This window comes from Cyprinus carpio, chromosome A23 (genome assembly GCF_018340385.1).
Source record: "Cyprinus carpio isolate SPL01 chromosome A23, ASM1834038v1, whole genome shotgun sequence".
In the NCBI taxonomy this organism is placed as follows: Eukaryota; Metazoa; Chordata; class Actinopteri; order Cypriniformes; family Cyprinidae; genus Cyprinus; species Cyprinus carpio.
The window spans coordinates 16,348,166-16,364,978 of NC_056594.1; the positions used below are offsets into that span (position 1 = coordinate 16,348,166).

Consider the following 16,813-nt stretch of genomic DNA (forward strand, 5'->3'; position numbering starts at 1 on the left):
ATGTTGACAGTAGCTGCGCACAAAGAAGAAATAAATAGGGAGAAATGGGACAACCTTGTCTCACTCCTCTGGATAAACTAAACCTTGGTGAAGTGCCATTCTTTAACCCCTTAACTGTCACTGTCCCACCTGTGGAACACTTGGCGCTCTTTTTTTGTTGTCCTTTTTCTCTATAAAATCTTTTAGTAATCATCAAACATTATATATCATTTGAAAGATTAGAAGCCCAAGATTCATCCTGTGAAAACCATTTTGAAATCGGACATCGCGTTACCATGGAAATGGTACTTTAAAATCTTATGGCGGTCTCCTCCCCCTTAGTGGGCAGTATCAAGTGTCATATTACAAAATGCATTACGGTCTTTTAGAATCAAAACTTTTTATAATCTTCACAACAAACATATCACTGGAAAGGTCTGAGTCTCAGAATTCCATATTTGGTGGTTATTTTGAGATAGAAGTAAAATTGACAGAGAAATCTAGAGAAAAATTCATTAAACAAAATTCAAAGGAGTTTTGATGGCTCCCAGTGGCTGTTTGTGGTATGACGCCCTAATTTTTCATATCAACTTCAAATTTGGAACATAACTCATTTATACACAAGGCTTTAATTTTATACCAATTTAGAGTAAAACCTGTTATGTAAAATATTTATAATAAACAAAATTAAATTAAATTTTATTTACAGTACATTTAAACTTCTATAACTTTTTGATACTTAAATTTTTTTCAAAAAAATCCACGTTTGCCAAAATCTGCTAATTTTCTTCTTTAAAAAGAGACCAACCTTAGGTCTATATTCCAAAGTGTTTAGAAATTACAACAATTTAAGTTTGGATAGTGCACTTTAATGCCTATTTTAAAAAAACGGGGGTTGACAGTTTAAGGGTTAAACAAACAAAAATAGGGCTTTGCGCTTCACATTGTTTCTTAGACCCCTGACATTAAGAGAAATGAACGATACTGACATTGATAAACGAACAGCAGTGAACAGCTGTTAACACGATTCAAAACAAAGGCAAAACTGACTGATAGATGGGAAGAAAGCTGAGATGAACAGAGCTTAACTGACCAATTTAAAGGTCCAGCTGTAATACGACAATAGCTCAAACACCATAGTGACAGTTAACAGTCATCATCTTACAGAAGAGTACACTAAATGAACTGAAGTAAAGCATCTGCATCAGTAAACAAACACCATCTCTGCCACTATCCCTACGTCTTACTGCGTGAGAACACACACGTATATCAAACCTATGCTTTAATGTGCGCTTAATTTAAACACATATCCATCGTATTATAAATAAAATTGCTATTATATTACAATGTCGATTTTTTTTTTAATGCGTATTATTCACTTTACCTCTTGTATCACGCTTTCCGTGCTGGTAAACTCAAATAAAGCTCCTTGCGTGAGAGCGTTTGTGATTGGTCGGGAGAGAAGGGCTGGCGCCTGTAGCCAATTGGCTTGAAGGATTTAGAAACGTTGCCAGAGACCTTTGACCAATCATTTTGTTTGAACAGAAGCAGTGGGAAGTTTTGTATTTAAGGTGTGCGCTAAAGTAACGGTGGTGGTGAGTAGTACACTGTAATTTTATAAATGAATCAACATTTTGCACGAAGTAGGTTTTTGAGAATGATGTATGAGACGGTTAAACTGAATAAAAAAAGGGTTCTCTCAATTACAGGAATGTAAAATTTACGTTAAATTCAAATCTGAATTCCAGCGATGTAGCTTTCATGCTAACAGACTACTGAATCAGGAACTCGTGGTCTCAAGGTTGTTGGTGTCTTCAGCGTTTGTGCTGTAATTAATTGTTTTTCTGTTATCTCATTTAATTCCACCGGAAATATTAGTGATCAAAATGTACTTTTGAGAAGTATTTGTACTTTAAATGGTTTTGAAAGTGTAAGTGTCTTGATTTACTGTGGACATTTACGTGGCTGGTGTGAATGGTCACATGACCAGAGCTGTTGCTCTCTTTGAAAGATGTTGTTTATGTCAAAGCTTCATAAAATGAACCACGTAAAACAAGCCACAATATTCCTACAAATACTGTATTATTTAGTACATATACTATTTAAAGGGTCTATTATTAATGTACAATTAAAAAGTCTTCTGTCTCATATACATCATGATCACAATTCATACAAAATGTGGAAATAAAAACAAGAGATCGGTTTTGAATTGATGAAAGTATTGGAATATGTTTTAGTTTTACAAGTGGATCTATGTAATGATATATTTTTCAAATAGTTTGTTTTAATATCCTTTGGTGTTACAGATATCCACAAAAATGATGGACGCGTTATCAGTAGTCACACAGCTGCGGGACCTGGCATCAGAACCACAGAATCGGGAGGTAATTGTTCAGGACCAGGGTTGCCTTCCAGGACTAGTGCTGTTCCTCGACCACAAAGACCCTCAAGTACTTTTTGCCACCCTCCAGGTACACCCAGATCTGATTTGTCAGTGCGGAAATTCTCGTCAAACTGACAAAGAGCCAGTTGTGATATTAAATCGTGTTTAATGTCTTGTATGTTTCTTGTACTGACTACTTAAGGCTTGTTTCTCCTTAGACTTTGCGATACCTGGCTGAATCAGCTCACAACATCAGCACCATGAAAAATGAGCTTGGCATGATGGTGAGCCTGGAGATACTGATGGAGAGGTGATTTAAGTTTATTTATTGAAAGATAAGTTGTTGTTTTTTTTTTTGTTGTTGGTTTTTTTGTAATATCTTAAAGTCAACATCAAATCATGACCTTTTATATCCTTTTCCCACTTTTTCTGCTGTTTGAAGGACTGGTATGACAACTGATATTACAGACCTTGCAAAAGAGGTGTATGAAGTGTTGAGTGCTCAAACACAGAGACAGGCTTGTCAGATTCCAGAGCAACAGAAGAGGAGGAACAAACCCCAGTTCTTCATCAACAGCTCCAACAAGAAAGCAAAATCAGTTACCCTGCATATACAAGGCTTAGATGGGGCAGTATGTACCATAACTAAGCTTTCACACATGCACTTTGTTGGTCTTACCTGGGTCGTAAAACATTTCTCTCAGATTTATACAGATTACAGAGTAAAATCATGTGGCTTTGTGTTGACAGGATCAGAGAGGTGTGTGTGAGGAGGCCCTTTTGAGGGTCAAAGGTGTAATCAGCTTCACGTTCCAGATGGCTCTGAAGAGATGTACTGTACGCATCCGTGCTGACCTGCCCACTGAGGTACACAGTATTCCTCTTTCTGTAACTAATAAAAGTAGAACTGTTTTCATGAAATGCTAAAAGCAAATATCTTTTATCCAGAGCCTGGCCACTGCTATTGCTGCCACAAAAGTGCTTTCAGCTCAGCAGGTAGTGAAAAATGAAAATGGAGAAGAGGTGGGTTTTTCTGTTGTTTTAAACATGAATTTAAATATGTTTTATAGTGAGAATGATGATCCAGGGCTTAAAGGGTTAGTTCACCCAAATATTAAAATTATGTCATTAATGACTCACCCTCATGTCGATTAAAACCCGTGAGACCTCCGTTCATCTTCGGAACACAGTTTAAGATATTTTAGATTTAGTCCGAGAGCTTTCTGTCCCTCCATTGAAAATGTATGTAGGGTATACTGTCCACGGCCAGAAAGGTAATAAAAACATCATCAAAGTAGTCCATGTGACATCAGAGGGTCCGTTAGAATTTATTGAAGCATCGAAAATACATTTTGGTTCAAAAATAGCATAAACTACGACTTTATTCAGCATTGTGTTCTCTGCCGGGTCTGTTATGAGCGCGCTCACAACACTGCAGTTTAGTGATATCCGGTTCGCGAACGAATCACTCGATGTAACCGGATCTTCTTGAACCAGTTCCCCAAATCGAACTGAATCGTTTGAAACGGTTCGCGTCAACAATAAGCATTAATCCACAAATGACTTAAGCTGTTAACTTTTTTAACATGGCTGACACTCCCTCTGAGTTCAAATAAACCAATATCCCGGAGTAATTCATTTACTCAAACAGTACACTGACTGAACTGCTGTGAAGAGAGAACTGAAGATGAACACCGAGCCGAGTCAGATAACGAAAGATTATACACTTCTTTCTTTTTTTTAAATAAAATCAATACATTAATTCATAAATTAATAAATAAATTAAAAAAAAAGTGATAGTAAAGAAAATATATTATTATAATATATATTATTAGAATTTTTTTTTTTTTTTTTGAATAAATGCAGTTCTTTTTAACCTTTTATTCATCAAATATATTAGACAGCAGAACTGTTTTCCAACACTCAAAATAAATCAGAATATTAGAATGATTTCTAAATGATCATGTGATAGACTGGATGTTACATGTGACACTGAAGGCTGGAGTAATGATGCTGAAAATTCAGCTTTGCATCACAGGAATAAATTAATTTCTTTAAAGTATATTCAAATAGAAAACTATTATTTTAAGTTGTAATAATATTTCACAATATTACTGTTTTTTTCTGTATTTTTGATCAAATAAATGCAGGCTTGATGAGCAGAAGAGACTTCTTTCAAAAACATTGTTCTTTAGTAATGTTTCCAAGCTTTTGACCTGTACTGTATATGTATATATATATTTTGTGTGTGTGTTTCAATAGTTTTTTGACCCATAAGCTTGCTGTTATTTATTTACATGGCTATGGTTACAGGTTCTCATTCCACTCAGCACCTCTGGCTCAAAGGTAGAAGAGAATTCCCACCTGCCAGATTACCTACCAGAGGACGAGAGTCCGGAGAAAGAGCTGGACCGAGCCGTGTCCCGTACTGGTGCTAAACAAGACACCGGTGGCAGCTGGCTGAACACAGCAGCCAATTTCCTCACTAAAACTTTCTACTGGTAAAGCTTGAGTTTCACAGACTTTTCCTGTCTGAGTTTGGACCTAAACATTTTTTTAAGCGAGATCAGCATGGAAGAGAAAGTGGCACCACTATCATAGCTTGAAGCACTAATGCAAGGTCGAGGAACTGACAAATGTGCTTTATCAAGCTACAAAAGGTGTTGTTCGGTTTATGAGCACAACCTTTCACACAAAAGTGTGTGTGTGAGATCTCAGCCACATCACAAATCTGTACTGTTATATAGATGTTGAGTTCATGTTGTACATTTATGTATATAAAAACATGTCTTTCCACCCTCTCAGGATCAGAAATGTTCTGTTTCTGCTGTCACGATTGTGTGTTGTATCGTCTTTCCACCTGATTTCTTGTAAATATTTCCATTTTGGTTTGTTATTGGGGAAAGTATCTATGTTGAGTCTCATCTATTAATGGAAACAACTGAAAGGCAGATTAAATGTCTAATGCTGTGTAAAATAAAGGTTTGGAAGGAAGAAGTCTGTCATGATCATTGTGATGTTATTTAAATTTAAGTGTTCAAAATATGGGATTTCATGTTGAAAAGGGTGAGTGAATATAGATACCCACACCAAATAACTTAGTCTTTAAGTGTTGTTGTAGTGTGGTTTATTGATACAAATAAACAAAAAAGTTAGAGGATACATCTTTTAAACAAATTTTCTAAATGAATGACAAATAAAATATGTGTGTAACTTTAAGGTTTTACAGTATAAATGTTTTACCAAACAAAGAAATGATAGCATTAATTAAAACTACATAAATGAAAAACATAACCAATTAATTTTATGCAAACAACCTTCCTCATTGCTTCAGAGCTACTTGTATTGTACACTATTCTCACCATGGAGTGCTCATATCTGGTGGATTCATTAATATGCAGTTGACCCATGCACAATTTTTCTTCAGTTAAACTTAATGTCCAAAGTTTCAACAGCTATTTTTTTTTCTTTTCTAGGAAAATGGGTTAAAAAATAAAACAAGAGAGTATGTCATACAATAAAAGAATAAGGACAGGAAACCCTGAGAACTATAAATACACAAGAACAGGTGATTAAACCAGACATGTCTGGACACAATGAGGGAGTGATTAGTGAACAAACATGACATGGAGTAAAAACATGACATTTTAAAATGTAAGACTGTTATAAACAAAAGTGAGACAGGAGAGAGATAAAAAAAAAAAAAACAATGTTGCAGGTACATTATGTACCGCAATTATTAATCCACTTGGACTTTCAGTAAGAGATTCTAATCAAATCTAAATATGTATCCAAGTATGTTCAAAAGAATATATGACCTAAAGTATACTGACTTGTAGAGGACTTTCTCTTAATCTATAATTTCAACATCCATGTTGCAATTGACAAAATACAGCAAAAGAATGAGGAACCACAAAGTTCAGTTGGAGAAGTTAACTGGTTTCGTACATTCATGTGGGTTTGAAAAAAAAAAGAGTTTATCAAAGACACTTTTTTCTGTGGTTAAATTGTATACACTATTTTATAGCTTCCTCATAACTAACCTCATGTCACTAAATATGTCACTAACATTGTGTACACACACTTGAAAGGCTGTGATAAGTGCTGTGATTGTTAGATCTTCAGCATATTGCAAAAACATTATGAGTATATAAACATGACTGTATATCCAAATACACTTACAGTAATGCCATGTGATTTTGAGAACATCGCATGCAAAAACCATCAGCAGTGTTTTTAAAGCATGCAGTGTTAGATCAAACATCTGTCTTGTCTTGAATTACTCATAATAACAGTAACAAAGCTGGTTGCCAAATCACTAACAATGCTTTGGCTTGATGTATTATGTATGTCAGTTTTTCTTTCAAATATGCCATTGTGTAGGCCTAATTTAAATTAAAAATGACGACAACAACAGTAAACACAAACAAGTAAATAAAATACATATTTCTCTCTCTCTTTCATCCACAGTAAAAAAAAAAGCGTGATGTGATCTAATCTAATTAAAGAACTGTTGCCTTCTAATATCATGCATTCAAAGCAAGTTAAATGTATTATTTTATTCAGTTTTGTACCACAGTGATGCTGATGATAGAGTGTCTGGTCTTCGTAAAAGACAAAGATTATTATACCAAGTGACTGCGTTTTAATGACAACGTTTAAAACTGAACATCCAGTAGATTAGAAACACTACTAAACAACTGAAAACGAAAGTAGACAAGTATTCTTATCTAAAAGTCACTGTAATGACAGTTTATTATAACTCCCAGCCATCATCGACTGTAAAATTGAAATACACCTTTTAAAGTTTAATTCACCTATTCGTATAAAATCATATATCGTTTACAAAAACAGATGCATGCAGCATTTCAGTCATAGCTGAAATTATTTAAAAATATTTTTCTGTAACATTGTATGCCATTTGTAGGAAAATGGCATTTTGCTTGCGTTAGTGTTTTAAAATATAATAGATTAAATTAATTTTTAAAAAAGTACACAATCAACAAATAGGCTATGTTGCTTGGTGCCCTGTCCCCTGACCTTTAAAAATACTTTTCTATTAATAGCCTAACTAATTTAATTTAACTCAATTTAATAAAATTAATAGCAGGTGTTATTTTAAGAAATGGTAATGAGCTATATTCACAATCCTTTGTTATTTATTTATTTGTCCTTTTTTTATCTTTTTTTTAGTAGCTTGTTTTTTATGCATATAGCAAAGTTACACAAATCGGGGGTTTAAACTGTTTTTAGAACAAAATGATAACATAGCTCATATAAAATTTTGTTTGATGTCCTATTAATTATTTGAACAGTGAATTCAATAGAATGGGACATTTAATTAGATTTGAATATAAATATACTTGCACTCCAGTCTTTTAGACACCCACCTGGGGTGAACCTGATGAACCAATCAGAGCTGGAGTCCAGCCAAACCCAAACACTGCGGAGCCCATCATCAAGAGGATGTGCGTATGCAGTCCTGAGCGCTTGATCAGAGTGCGCGCAGACGCTAGTGAAGACCATGAAGCCGAAGTCGCTCTGTGTCCCGCGGCTTGGCCTCTTCGAGGACGTCAGCGGCAGATACAGGCGGCAGGTCAACACCGGCGCACCGGAGCAGAGCCTCGATCAGCCGGTAGAGAGGAGAGCCAGAGATCTGCGCTATACTTTACTGCCGGAGAGATCAGCATACGAGCCTTTAGTGGAAGACGACATCCAACACAAAATAAAGGAGGAAAAGAAAGCAAAAAAGAAAGAAAAGTATAAAAAATACAGAAAGGTAAGATGAACAGAGTTTCACTAGGCTGCATTTATTTTAAACATAAAACCAGTAATATTTTGAAATATTATTACAATTAAAAATAATGTTTTTTAGTTGAATTTAAAAACGTGGTTTATTCCTGTGATGGCAAAGCTGATTTTTTTTTAGCATTTATTACTCCAGTCTTCAGTGTCACATGATCTTTCAGAAATCACTCTACTGCACTGAAGCTCAGCAAACATTTCTTATTATTATCAATGTTAAAAACAGTTTTTCTTAATGTTTTTGTAACTGATACATTTTGTTTTAGGATTCTTTGATAAATGTAAAGAATTACATTTATTTTGTCAATTAAATGAGTGCTTGATGAAAAAAAGTATAAATTTTTTAAATTAATAATAATAATAATATACTGACTCTGAAATTTTGAACAGTAATGTAGCTATTTTTTTGTCTGCTCTTAAATAAAATACACTCTCAGAAAAAAGGTTCAAAAACTTCACTGATGCGATATTTAAAAGGTACAACTTTTAGGAACTAATGTAAAGGTAGCACCCCAGCGACGACTTTTGTACCATTTTTATGAGAGTCTAGCCTACCATGGCACAGTTCTTTTTTAAACTAACATTTAAACTGAGTTGTATGTATTCTTATGTTACCATAAATAAAATACAAGAAAGTTATCTAGCAGTTTGTTACTAATACATATTATTTGCTAGTATAGTTTACATTCCAGCAATGACAAATAACTGTTCCAGTGGTATTTGGTAAATTTGCCATTTGTGTGGCTTGTAATTCTTGGGGCTTAGATATCAACTATTCACTTTGGATTAATTTTATCTCCAGTTGTTGATGTTGATTTTCATTTGCACAAATTTGACGTTACTTTGGCAATGAACTATAGAATAATTCTTCAGATTTGTCAAAATGATGTTTTCCTGATTTAAAATGTCACAAACTCAACCACTGAGTTCAGAATGGTAGTGCCCTGGTCATAAGTGAAAGGGTGACATTATACAAAAACAACAACAACAAAAAACGGTCATGTGTAATTCAGTAGATGCTTTCAAATACAAAATGTTTTTTGCAATAACCAGGGAATTTTGATTATGAAATCACGCACAGTCCTCACTTCAGTTTATGCATTGAATATAACAACCATATAAATTGTTATTTTCAGAACAAGCACTTGACTTTTTCAGTGAATTTGCTGACCCTGTGTAAGACTGGATCATAGATCTACGGTAGCCTGTGCGACGTCTTAGACTGTTTCCTTATCAGACATAGCTGATTAAAACTGATGAGACTGCGAGTAAATGGAGTATCTTTAGCAAACACACCATCTCACTGCAATCCACTTAATATCTATAGCATCTCTGTTATTTTCCCCAAAACATTTACAAGTAACTTGATCAAGTTTGGTGCTAATGGCCAGCATTCTCAATAATATATAATAAAATAAAGGGCTCAACAATACGGATTTTATTTTGCTGGCCCAGTTGGACCATCTAGTATTTTAGATTTGTTCCTCCGTTTTCACTGGCCACGACTACAAAATTATGTATGAGACTCAAAATAATTTTAACCATTACAGAAAACCATCTTTTTATGTTTGCAAAGCATAAAACACACGTAATGAATGTAGATTCAGTGAATTTAGTCCATGTGTTTTTGACCATATGCAGAACTTTTAGTGGACCTGAAATACAACAAAGGCTACATAGTCAGAGATTTATTTGTGTTATTTTGGGAGGGAGAAGTCATGGAGTGTTCCATTGTCATGCAGCAGAAACTTCCTCCCTCAGGATAAAGCATGCATCCTGTTTCAGACCTGATGTCACACAGACAGACCTTCACTACCGTAAAGCTAAATTGTCTACTACTTGGAAATCCTTTAAGTAGTTAAACCACTTGGCCTCACCGCCAAAATAGCTATTTTCAAAGGAACTGTTTTGCGTTTAAATCCATTTGTTCAGATGATTTTGATTTGCTGCTCAGATTTACTCAAATGCACTCACCGCCAAAATAGCTATTTTCAAAGGAACTGTTTTGCGTTTAAATCCATTTGTTCAGATGATTTTGATTTGCTGCTCAGATTTACTCAAATGCAAGAGATTTAGAGAAATTTATCATTACATCACTTGCTCACCAATGGATCCTCTGCAGTGAATAGGTGCCGTCAGAATGAGACTTGAAACAGCTGCTGAAAACATTACGATAATCCACAAGTAATCCACACCACTCCAGTCCATCAATTAACAGCTGTGTGTTTGTAAGAAACAAATCCATCATTAAGTGTTTTAACTTCAAACCGCTGCTTCTGGCTAAAATAGAGAGTTCTCAAAGCACAATATTGCTTTCTCTAGTGAACAAGTCATCTTATATCATCAATCAGGAGAGGAATATGCACGGATCAAGGACCATTTACAAGTTAAAACAGTTCTAAACAAATATGTTTGTGGATTTTGATCTGAGAGAACAAGAAGGAATGGACTTTTTCACTGGAGGAAGCGACAGTTTTAGGACAGAAATTATGGTTTAAAGTTAAAATGCCTAAATGATGGATTTCATTCATCGCCCATTCATTGCAGAGGATTCACTGGTGAGCAAGTGATGTGATGCTAAATTTCTCCAAATCTATACCAAGGAAGAAAGAAACACATCTACATCTTGGATGGCCTGAGGATAAGTATATTTTCAGCAAATCAATAGAGACAATATATTGGTTGGCTAAATTATGTATTTGCTTTGTGTGTGTAAATTTTTCAACATTCTGTTTGTGTTACAGAACGTAGGAAAGGCTCTTCGCTACAGTTGGAAATGTCTGATGTTAGGTCTGCAGAACTTCACAGTGGGATATTCCACCCCTCTTTCCGCCGCTGCCTCAATTGTCCCAGATTTCCATCCGGGAGGAGCCTGGGGTTGAGACAGTCTGTGACCAGCATTTGTAATTTACCTGTAACACAAAATCTTTATAGACCATTTAACGCTGCACATCAAGATTATTATTAAAAATGAACAATACATCTGCCCTGGGCAGCTCAAGCTGTCATGCTGTAAACTGTTAAAATGATGTAAATATATGCTCTTCGGATTTGTATTAAAGTGGAGTTTCTAACTTGCATTTGAGTTTTACAGCTGTAAGAAAGACATGTTTCTCTTTTTACTCTGAGATCTATCTGTATATATTTTGCTTTGACTGAAAGAGAATGTATACGGATTTCTGTATTGAAGTAATGAAATATTCTTGTATTACAGAACTATAAGCTAATGACATTAGTGTTGATTCTGTAATTATTTTATACATAGGCTGGAATGTTTGTCAAGTGATATGGTCACCTGCATTCATGCTCTGTAGATGTAATATTGACAAAGGTGAAAGTGATTCTTAACTGGAAGAAATAAGTTTATGGTCTGTAAAGGGAATTGAATGTTATCTGACTGTTTGATTTGATTTAGTCCGTTTCATGAACAAAAAAGAGGTTTTGCTTGACATGAGAAAGCTGAATGTTCTAGACAGGGAAGTAAGAGTAAGTGTTTTCAGATGAGGCCAAGAGCATTAAAGACAAAGGATGGGATTATGAGAAACCACAACAGGTCAAGACAGTCTGGTGCAGGGCATGGCTTGTTTAATAGGGTGAGTTTATGTCATGCTTACAACACCTGTTTAAAAGGAATTATGAAATGTGATAGAAAAAAACTTAAATAAATGAAAACTCTGAGTGGGACTGTTTTTGTTGATTTATTTATTAAATTAAAAGTTCTATTTTTATGCATAGGCCCTATTCACCAAACATAGTTATTAAGATGCAATGTACATCAGTATAGACTTTACAAATTATGTAAAAATATATCACATCAAAAACATGTTAACATATATTGACACAATGGTTTAAAAAAATGAGAACAAATGCAGTATTTTATAAGATCCTTTTTGACTTTGCTGTTGATACACACAGACGTGCGATGTCCCTCCAGTGCAGCAGGTGACGCTGTTCAGCTCAAGTCTCGTCGGTAACGTCACTGTGACCATCGAAGAAACGCGAGAAGACATCATGGCGGGATTAATGAAATGCGAAAGTGGTTTTAGAATCGAAACTGTCAGATTGAAAGTTATCTTGACTACTGTGTTGTTTTTATTTCATTTATCTCAAACGTCAGGTAAGCAATAGTTATGGTTTAATACATTACGTTTTGATATATATAATGATATATATAAATGATTTAGGACCATTAAGAAAGCTAAGTGTTGTTAGCGTACTGTGTGTAACGTTCGTGGTTGAAATAATTAGTTACAGCTATAAAAACTGATCTTTTAAAAACAACGATAATTAATAAAATATATATTTTATGTCTCAGCCAGGTTTTGTAGTAGAACCATCACTTCACAGGAGATTGTTGATTGGAAAACATATTTTATACATTATAAACAAAAAATGTTGTTTAGTTTTTTTTTTCCACATAATGGCATATTGTAAATTATGGGGAGACACACATACATATATCTATACGTGTGTGTGTGATTCACAAAAAGTATGACTCATTTTCATGGTCCTGCAGGTGCCACCCGTCCCATTATAGAAGTTAAAGATGGACAAGAAATCAAAGTACAAGCCTCACAACATTTTTGCTACAATAACTCCATCGTACCGGGATGGAGGGAAGCATGGACTAGAATACAGGTAGAAGGCTTTTAACCATGAGTCCTGTCAATGAGCTCAGTCATTTTTGAGTCAGTATTGACAGCGTCTTCCTCTTATTTGATTGACAGGTGAGAGTGTGGAGCACTACGAAGCTGAAGGTGACGGTGGTTAATGATGAGCAGGATCTGCAGGAGCTTGAGCATTTCAGCATCTGGAAACTCGTTCAGTACTTCGTTCACGAACAGACCAATGAGACGCTCGTGAGCGTCAGTCTCTTTAACAACAAGACCTGTTTCAGAGTGGACCCTTCAGATTCCCGTACACTCTATACAGTACAACCGAGTCGACGTGAGTTGAAAACATGTTTACAAGAAGAAGAAAAATTCAAATGAAAGTCATACTGGAAAGTCTTACATACTTCGATATGATCCGAACTGTGATATTAATTTGGAGATGGACATTGTTTTTCCTTCTAGATTTTGATATCTACCTGTTTTTGGTTTTTCTGGCTGGACTGTTGCTGTTCTCTTTTGCAGACATTCTAAGCAGGTAATTGATGTTCATGTACTTAAAGGAATAGTTCACCCAAAAATGAAGATTTGTTTACCCTCTGTGAGTAAAATGATTACAGCTGATTATTTTGGGCGAACTATTCCTTTCAAAAAATGAAAATGTGTATTTTAGACAGTTGTGCTCTAACATTTCCTGGATGGAGGCACATTTTATGTTCTTCGGCAGACATAGTGTTTAACTCTCTGAGCTCGTATCTGCTTCTTCTGTTTTGTAGAAGTCAAGTGTTCTACTACTCTGCTGGCATGAGCACTGGAATGATCGCCTCCCTCATCATCCTCATCTTCGTCATCAGCCGTTTTTTACCCAAGGTAGATTCCTCACATTCTTTAATATTTTAAACATCCTTCTCTCTGCCACTGACCACCTCAGGGTTTTGTGCGGCTTTGTGTAGCAATTAATTCTGAGATCTTATTAAATGGTCTTATTTTCAACATGTTTGTTTCCTTGGCCTGTAGAAAAGCCCATTCTATGTGCTGCTGATGGGTGGATGGTCTTTTTCTCTCTACATCATCCAGCTGGTGTTTAGGAATCTCCAGATCATTCTTAAAGATCATTGGCATCTGGCTATCAGTAAGACAACCATCAAAACATTGTGATGTAATTCAACTCTGGGTAAGGTAAAAAGGTTTTAAGAAGACTTTTTGATTTAGACTTTTTTTAAATTACAAGCAAAAGTAAGATTTTTTTTTTTTTTGTGCAAAAAGGCAAAAAAAACATAAAACACATTTATTTTTTGCAATATGACATTTTTGAGTGAATCCATTATTCAGTGAGAAATAGTGGATGTGGATAAGACTTTTATACGCTAAATTTGATTGGTTTGTAAAAAGGTTGCTAAGGTTTTTTTTATTATTATAATTACGTTTTTTAAATGACAATTTGAATAATATGAAAATAAACTTTTTTATATAGTTCTAATGAGCATACCAATATAAAACAAATTTAATTTCTGTAATACAACATTTTAGAATGAAACTGTATTCAATGAGATATAATTGATGTGGATGAAACTTTTATATGCCAGATTTAACCGGATTGTTAAAATTGGGGTAAAGTTTATTTTATTATTTTATGATAGATAAAAATTATTCACTTTATTGTTTTTTTTTTTATTTATTTTTTTGTACAGTATTTGATTTCATGTTCTCTTTTAATAAAACATTTTCGTGATTATTATTTATGCAGTCTTTAAAGTATCTTAGTTGTTGACTGTTCTTTGTTTTGTATATGTTTAGGTTATACCATTGTAGTCGGGTTCATCAGTTTTGCAGTGTGTTACCGCTATGGCCCCCTGGTGGATCAGAGAAGTGTCAACATCCTGTCCTGGACGCTGCAGATATTCGGCCTTCTGATGGTGTACGCTGGAATTCAGGTCCAGCAGGTGGCTCTGGCCATCATGATAGCTGCATTCTGCTCCAAGAACCTGGAATACCCTTTTACCAAGGTCTTCATGCTTTATCAGTGAGTATATTACTATAATAAATGCTGTTGAAGTACATATTGAACAATGTAGTCATTGTCTTCTTGCTGAATGATTGCGCTGAAGAAGCTGAAGCCAAAGAAACTTGAGCCACGGCGTCTGCTGACAGAAGAGGAGTATCAGAGACAGTCGGAAGTGGAGACTCAGAACGCTCTGGAGGAGCTCAGGAAATACTGCAGCAGTCCTGAGCTCAACACCTGGAAGACCGTCTCCAGGCTCCAGTCCCCTAAGAGGTATGAGAGGATATTTGAAATACAAATGAAGTGTTATAATAAATTTTCCTTCATGAAAAATGTTTTTCCTGACTATTATTTCATATGTCAGTATTTAAAAATATTGCAGATTTTGAATGATCAGTGGAAGATTCTTCAGAATGTTGAAGAATCATGCTCATTAAGACAAATACAAAAACGACTATATAGAAAGAATGTAAAGGGTCAAATGTTGTCTAAAACAGTACTCTGTCTTGCACTCAGGTTTGCAGACTTCATTGAGGGTTCTCCACATCTGCTGTCCAATGAGGTGTCAGTTCACACACAGGAGTATGGGCTGGGTGGATCGTTCTTTGAGGATGAGCTGTTCTCTACTGATGAGGAAAATCAGGAAGAGGAGGAGGACGGGTGGGAGACGGATGATGATGGGAAGCCAGATGTGGCATCTCTTCGACTTAACAATTCACGGGTGAAATGAACGATGAACTGCATTGTAAAGTATTTAATTTAAGCAGATCTGAGATCTGTTCAAGTGTAGCATTTACTGTTCTTCTGTAGGTATCTGTTGGAGGTTTTTTCACTCATGACTTCAGACTCTGATGCATAATGGTGAGAATGCCCTGTTGTTTTCATGGTTCATGAGAAAGGAAAACAGTTGTTTGATTTATTTTTCTTAAAGATGTTTTATTTTATTGTTGTTTTATTTGTCTTTGAGTTTGAATTTGTGCGGAGACATCCTATGTGAGGAGGGAACTGTGAATGCTGTGTTGTTTCATGGACTGTATTTTATGTGTTTTGTTTTTACATATATACTACTAAAGCTGTTGATCAGAAGAGACACGTTATACAGCTTTTTGTGGCCGTTGTCTGGAGCTGTAAGTCTGTTTATGGTCAAAGGATTTTTTTAATGAAAGAGTAATAAAACCAGAGTAATACAATACAGTGTGTCTTTATGTAATAACATGTCAAATCTCCCCAAATTCAGTATTAAATACATCTTTGTAGTGACCACTTGGTGGCAGCATAAACCAATGGTGGCTTTACATGTCAACATAGAGATGTTCATTAGGTCTTTAAGGTTAAAAAGTGGGTATTTCAATTCATTTTTTTTTTTTTTTTTTTTTTTTTTTTTTTTTTTTTTTTTAAAGAGGAGATTTTGTATTGGGATAGTTGTCCTTGTTGTGTCCAGTACTGCTTTATTTGCAACCTTTTTCTAGGAACAAAAAAACTTTACTTAAAGAATCTTTACTTATATATATCTTATTATTTTTATCATCTATAGATGTAGCCCACAATATTTTAATCTTTACTTTTCCCAAAAAATATAACATTTCATCTAGAGCTTTGTTGAAATTAACATGGTTTTGTGTCCACACTTATTTCTTTGCTTTGCAAATGAAAATCACTGTAGTAAAGCTGAAACTAAGACTTTTTTTTTTTTAAATACAAAAATCAAATAGTGTAGATATTACTGGCACCCTAATTGTAATATATGGTAGCACAACCTTTAGACAATATAACTAATTTTATATTTATATTATATAACTAATAAAAACATTAATTGGAATATTTTTCTCCCATAATTAGAGGCTTCGCAAACCGTCTATTGCACGTGTTCCCTCTGCAATAAGAAACAAGATCATCTCTTTAAAATAAGGTTCCCCTAAAATCATTTTCACTTTTCTTCTGTCTTGTTTTTATTATTGCTGACTCACTTCTACATTTCCTCTTCACCTCTCCAGTAAATGAACCTGTAAAAACATAAAGTCATTCCGCAGCTGT

At 34.8% G+C, this 16,813-nt stretch overlaps 3 protein-coding genes across 6 annotated transcripts; all 3 read left to right on the forward strand.

Moving 5' to 3' along the window:
• The first annotated feature begins 1,428 nt into the window (after positions 1-1,428).
• On the forward strand, positions 1,429-5,356 carry armc1l (armadillo repeat containing 1, like). 4 transcript variants are annotated; one of them, XM_019080418.2, is made up of 7 exons: positions 1,429-1,574; positions 2,286-2,450; positions 2,581-2,672; positions 2,805-2,994; positions 3,113-3,229; positions 3,311-3,385; positions 4,676-5,356. In XM_019080418.2, the coding sequence occupies exons 2-7, from the start codon at positions 2,298-2,300 to the stop codon at positions 4,865-4,867; spliced, it is 819 nt and encodes a 272-aa protein (XP_018935963.1). In that variant the 5' UTR covers positions 1,429-1,574; positions 2,286-2,297; the 3' UTR covers positions 4,868-5,356. The 4 variants fall into 4 exon arrangements, with proteins under 4 accessions (XP_018935963.1, XP_042569389.1, XP_042569388.1 ...); XM_042713455.1 differs by having other exon boundaries at positions 1,573-1,622; XM_042713454.1 differs by lacking the exon at positions 1,429-1,574 and adding an exon at positions 1,639-1,780.
• Positions 5,357-7,793: 2,437 nt separating this feature from the next.
• Positions 7,794-11,871, forward strand: LOC109063352 (uncharacterized protein C1orf115-like). Its single transcript, XM_042713466.1, has 2 exons — positions 7,794-8,141; positions 10,912-11,871. Exons 1-2 carry the CDS (start codon positions 7,887-7,889, stop codon positions 11,047-11,049), a joined length of 393 nt encoding a protein of 130 aa, XP_042569400.1. The 5' UTR covers positions 7,794-7,886; the 3' UTR covers positions 11,050-11,871.
• A 242-nt stretch (positions 11,872-12,113) lies between these two features.
• On the forward strand, positions 12,114-15,969 carry LOC109063351 (nuclear envelope integral membrane protein 1-like). Its single transcript, XM_042713442.1, has 9 exons — positions 12,114-12,284; positions 12,684-12,805; positions 12,895-13,114; positions 13,243-13,315; positions 13,554-13,647; positions 13,795-13,909; positions 14,575-14,800; positions 14,885-15,052; positions 15,296-15,969. The coding sequence occupies exons 1-9, from the start codon at positions 12,179-12,181 to the stop codon at positions 15,507-15,509; spliced, it is 1,338 nt and encodes a 445-aa protein (XP_042569376.1). The 5' UTR covers positions 12,114-12,178; the 3' UTR covers positions 15,510-15,969.
• Positions 15,970-16,813: the final 844 nt, after the last annotated feature.

Excerpts from the sequence above, each read along its gene's own strand:
- armc1l (XM_019080418.2), top strand. The coding sequence starts at position 2,298 with ATGATGGACGCGTTATCAGTAGTCACACAGCTGCGGGACCTGGCATCA. Across the intron at positions 2,451-2,580 it reads TACTTTTTGCCACCCTCCAG|ACTTTGCGATACCTGGCTGA; the intron begins GTACACCCAGAT and ends GTTTCTCCTTAG. Across the intron at positions 3,230-3,310 it reads GTGCTGACCTGCCCACTGAG|AGCCTGGCCACTGCTATTGC; the intron begins GTACACAGTATT and ends TCTTTTATCCAG.
- LOC109063352 (XM_042713466.1), top strand. The coding sequence starts at position 7,887 with ATGAAGCCGAAGTCGCTCTGTGTCCCGCGGCTTGGCCTCTTCGAGGAC. Across the intron at positions 8,142-10,911 it reads AGTATAAAAAATACAGAAAG|AACGTAGGAAAGGCTCTTCG; the intron begins GTAAGATGAACA and ends TTTGTGTTACAG.
- LOC109063351 (XM_042713442.1), top strand. The coding sequence starts at position 12,179 with ATGGCGGGATTAATGAAATGCGAAAGTGGTTTTAGAATCGAAACTGTC. Across the intron at positions 13,316-13,553 it reads TTTGCAGACATTCTAAGCAG|AAGTCAAGTGTTCTACTACT; the intron begins GTAATTGATGTT and ends TCTGTTTTGTAG. Across the intron at positions 13,910-14,574 it reads TCATTGGCATCTGGCTATCA|GTTATACCATTGTAGTCGGG; the intron begins GTAAGACAACCA and ends GTATATGTTTAG.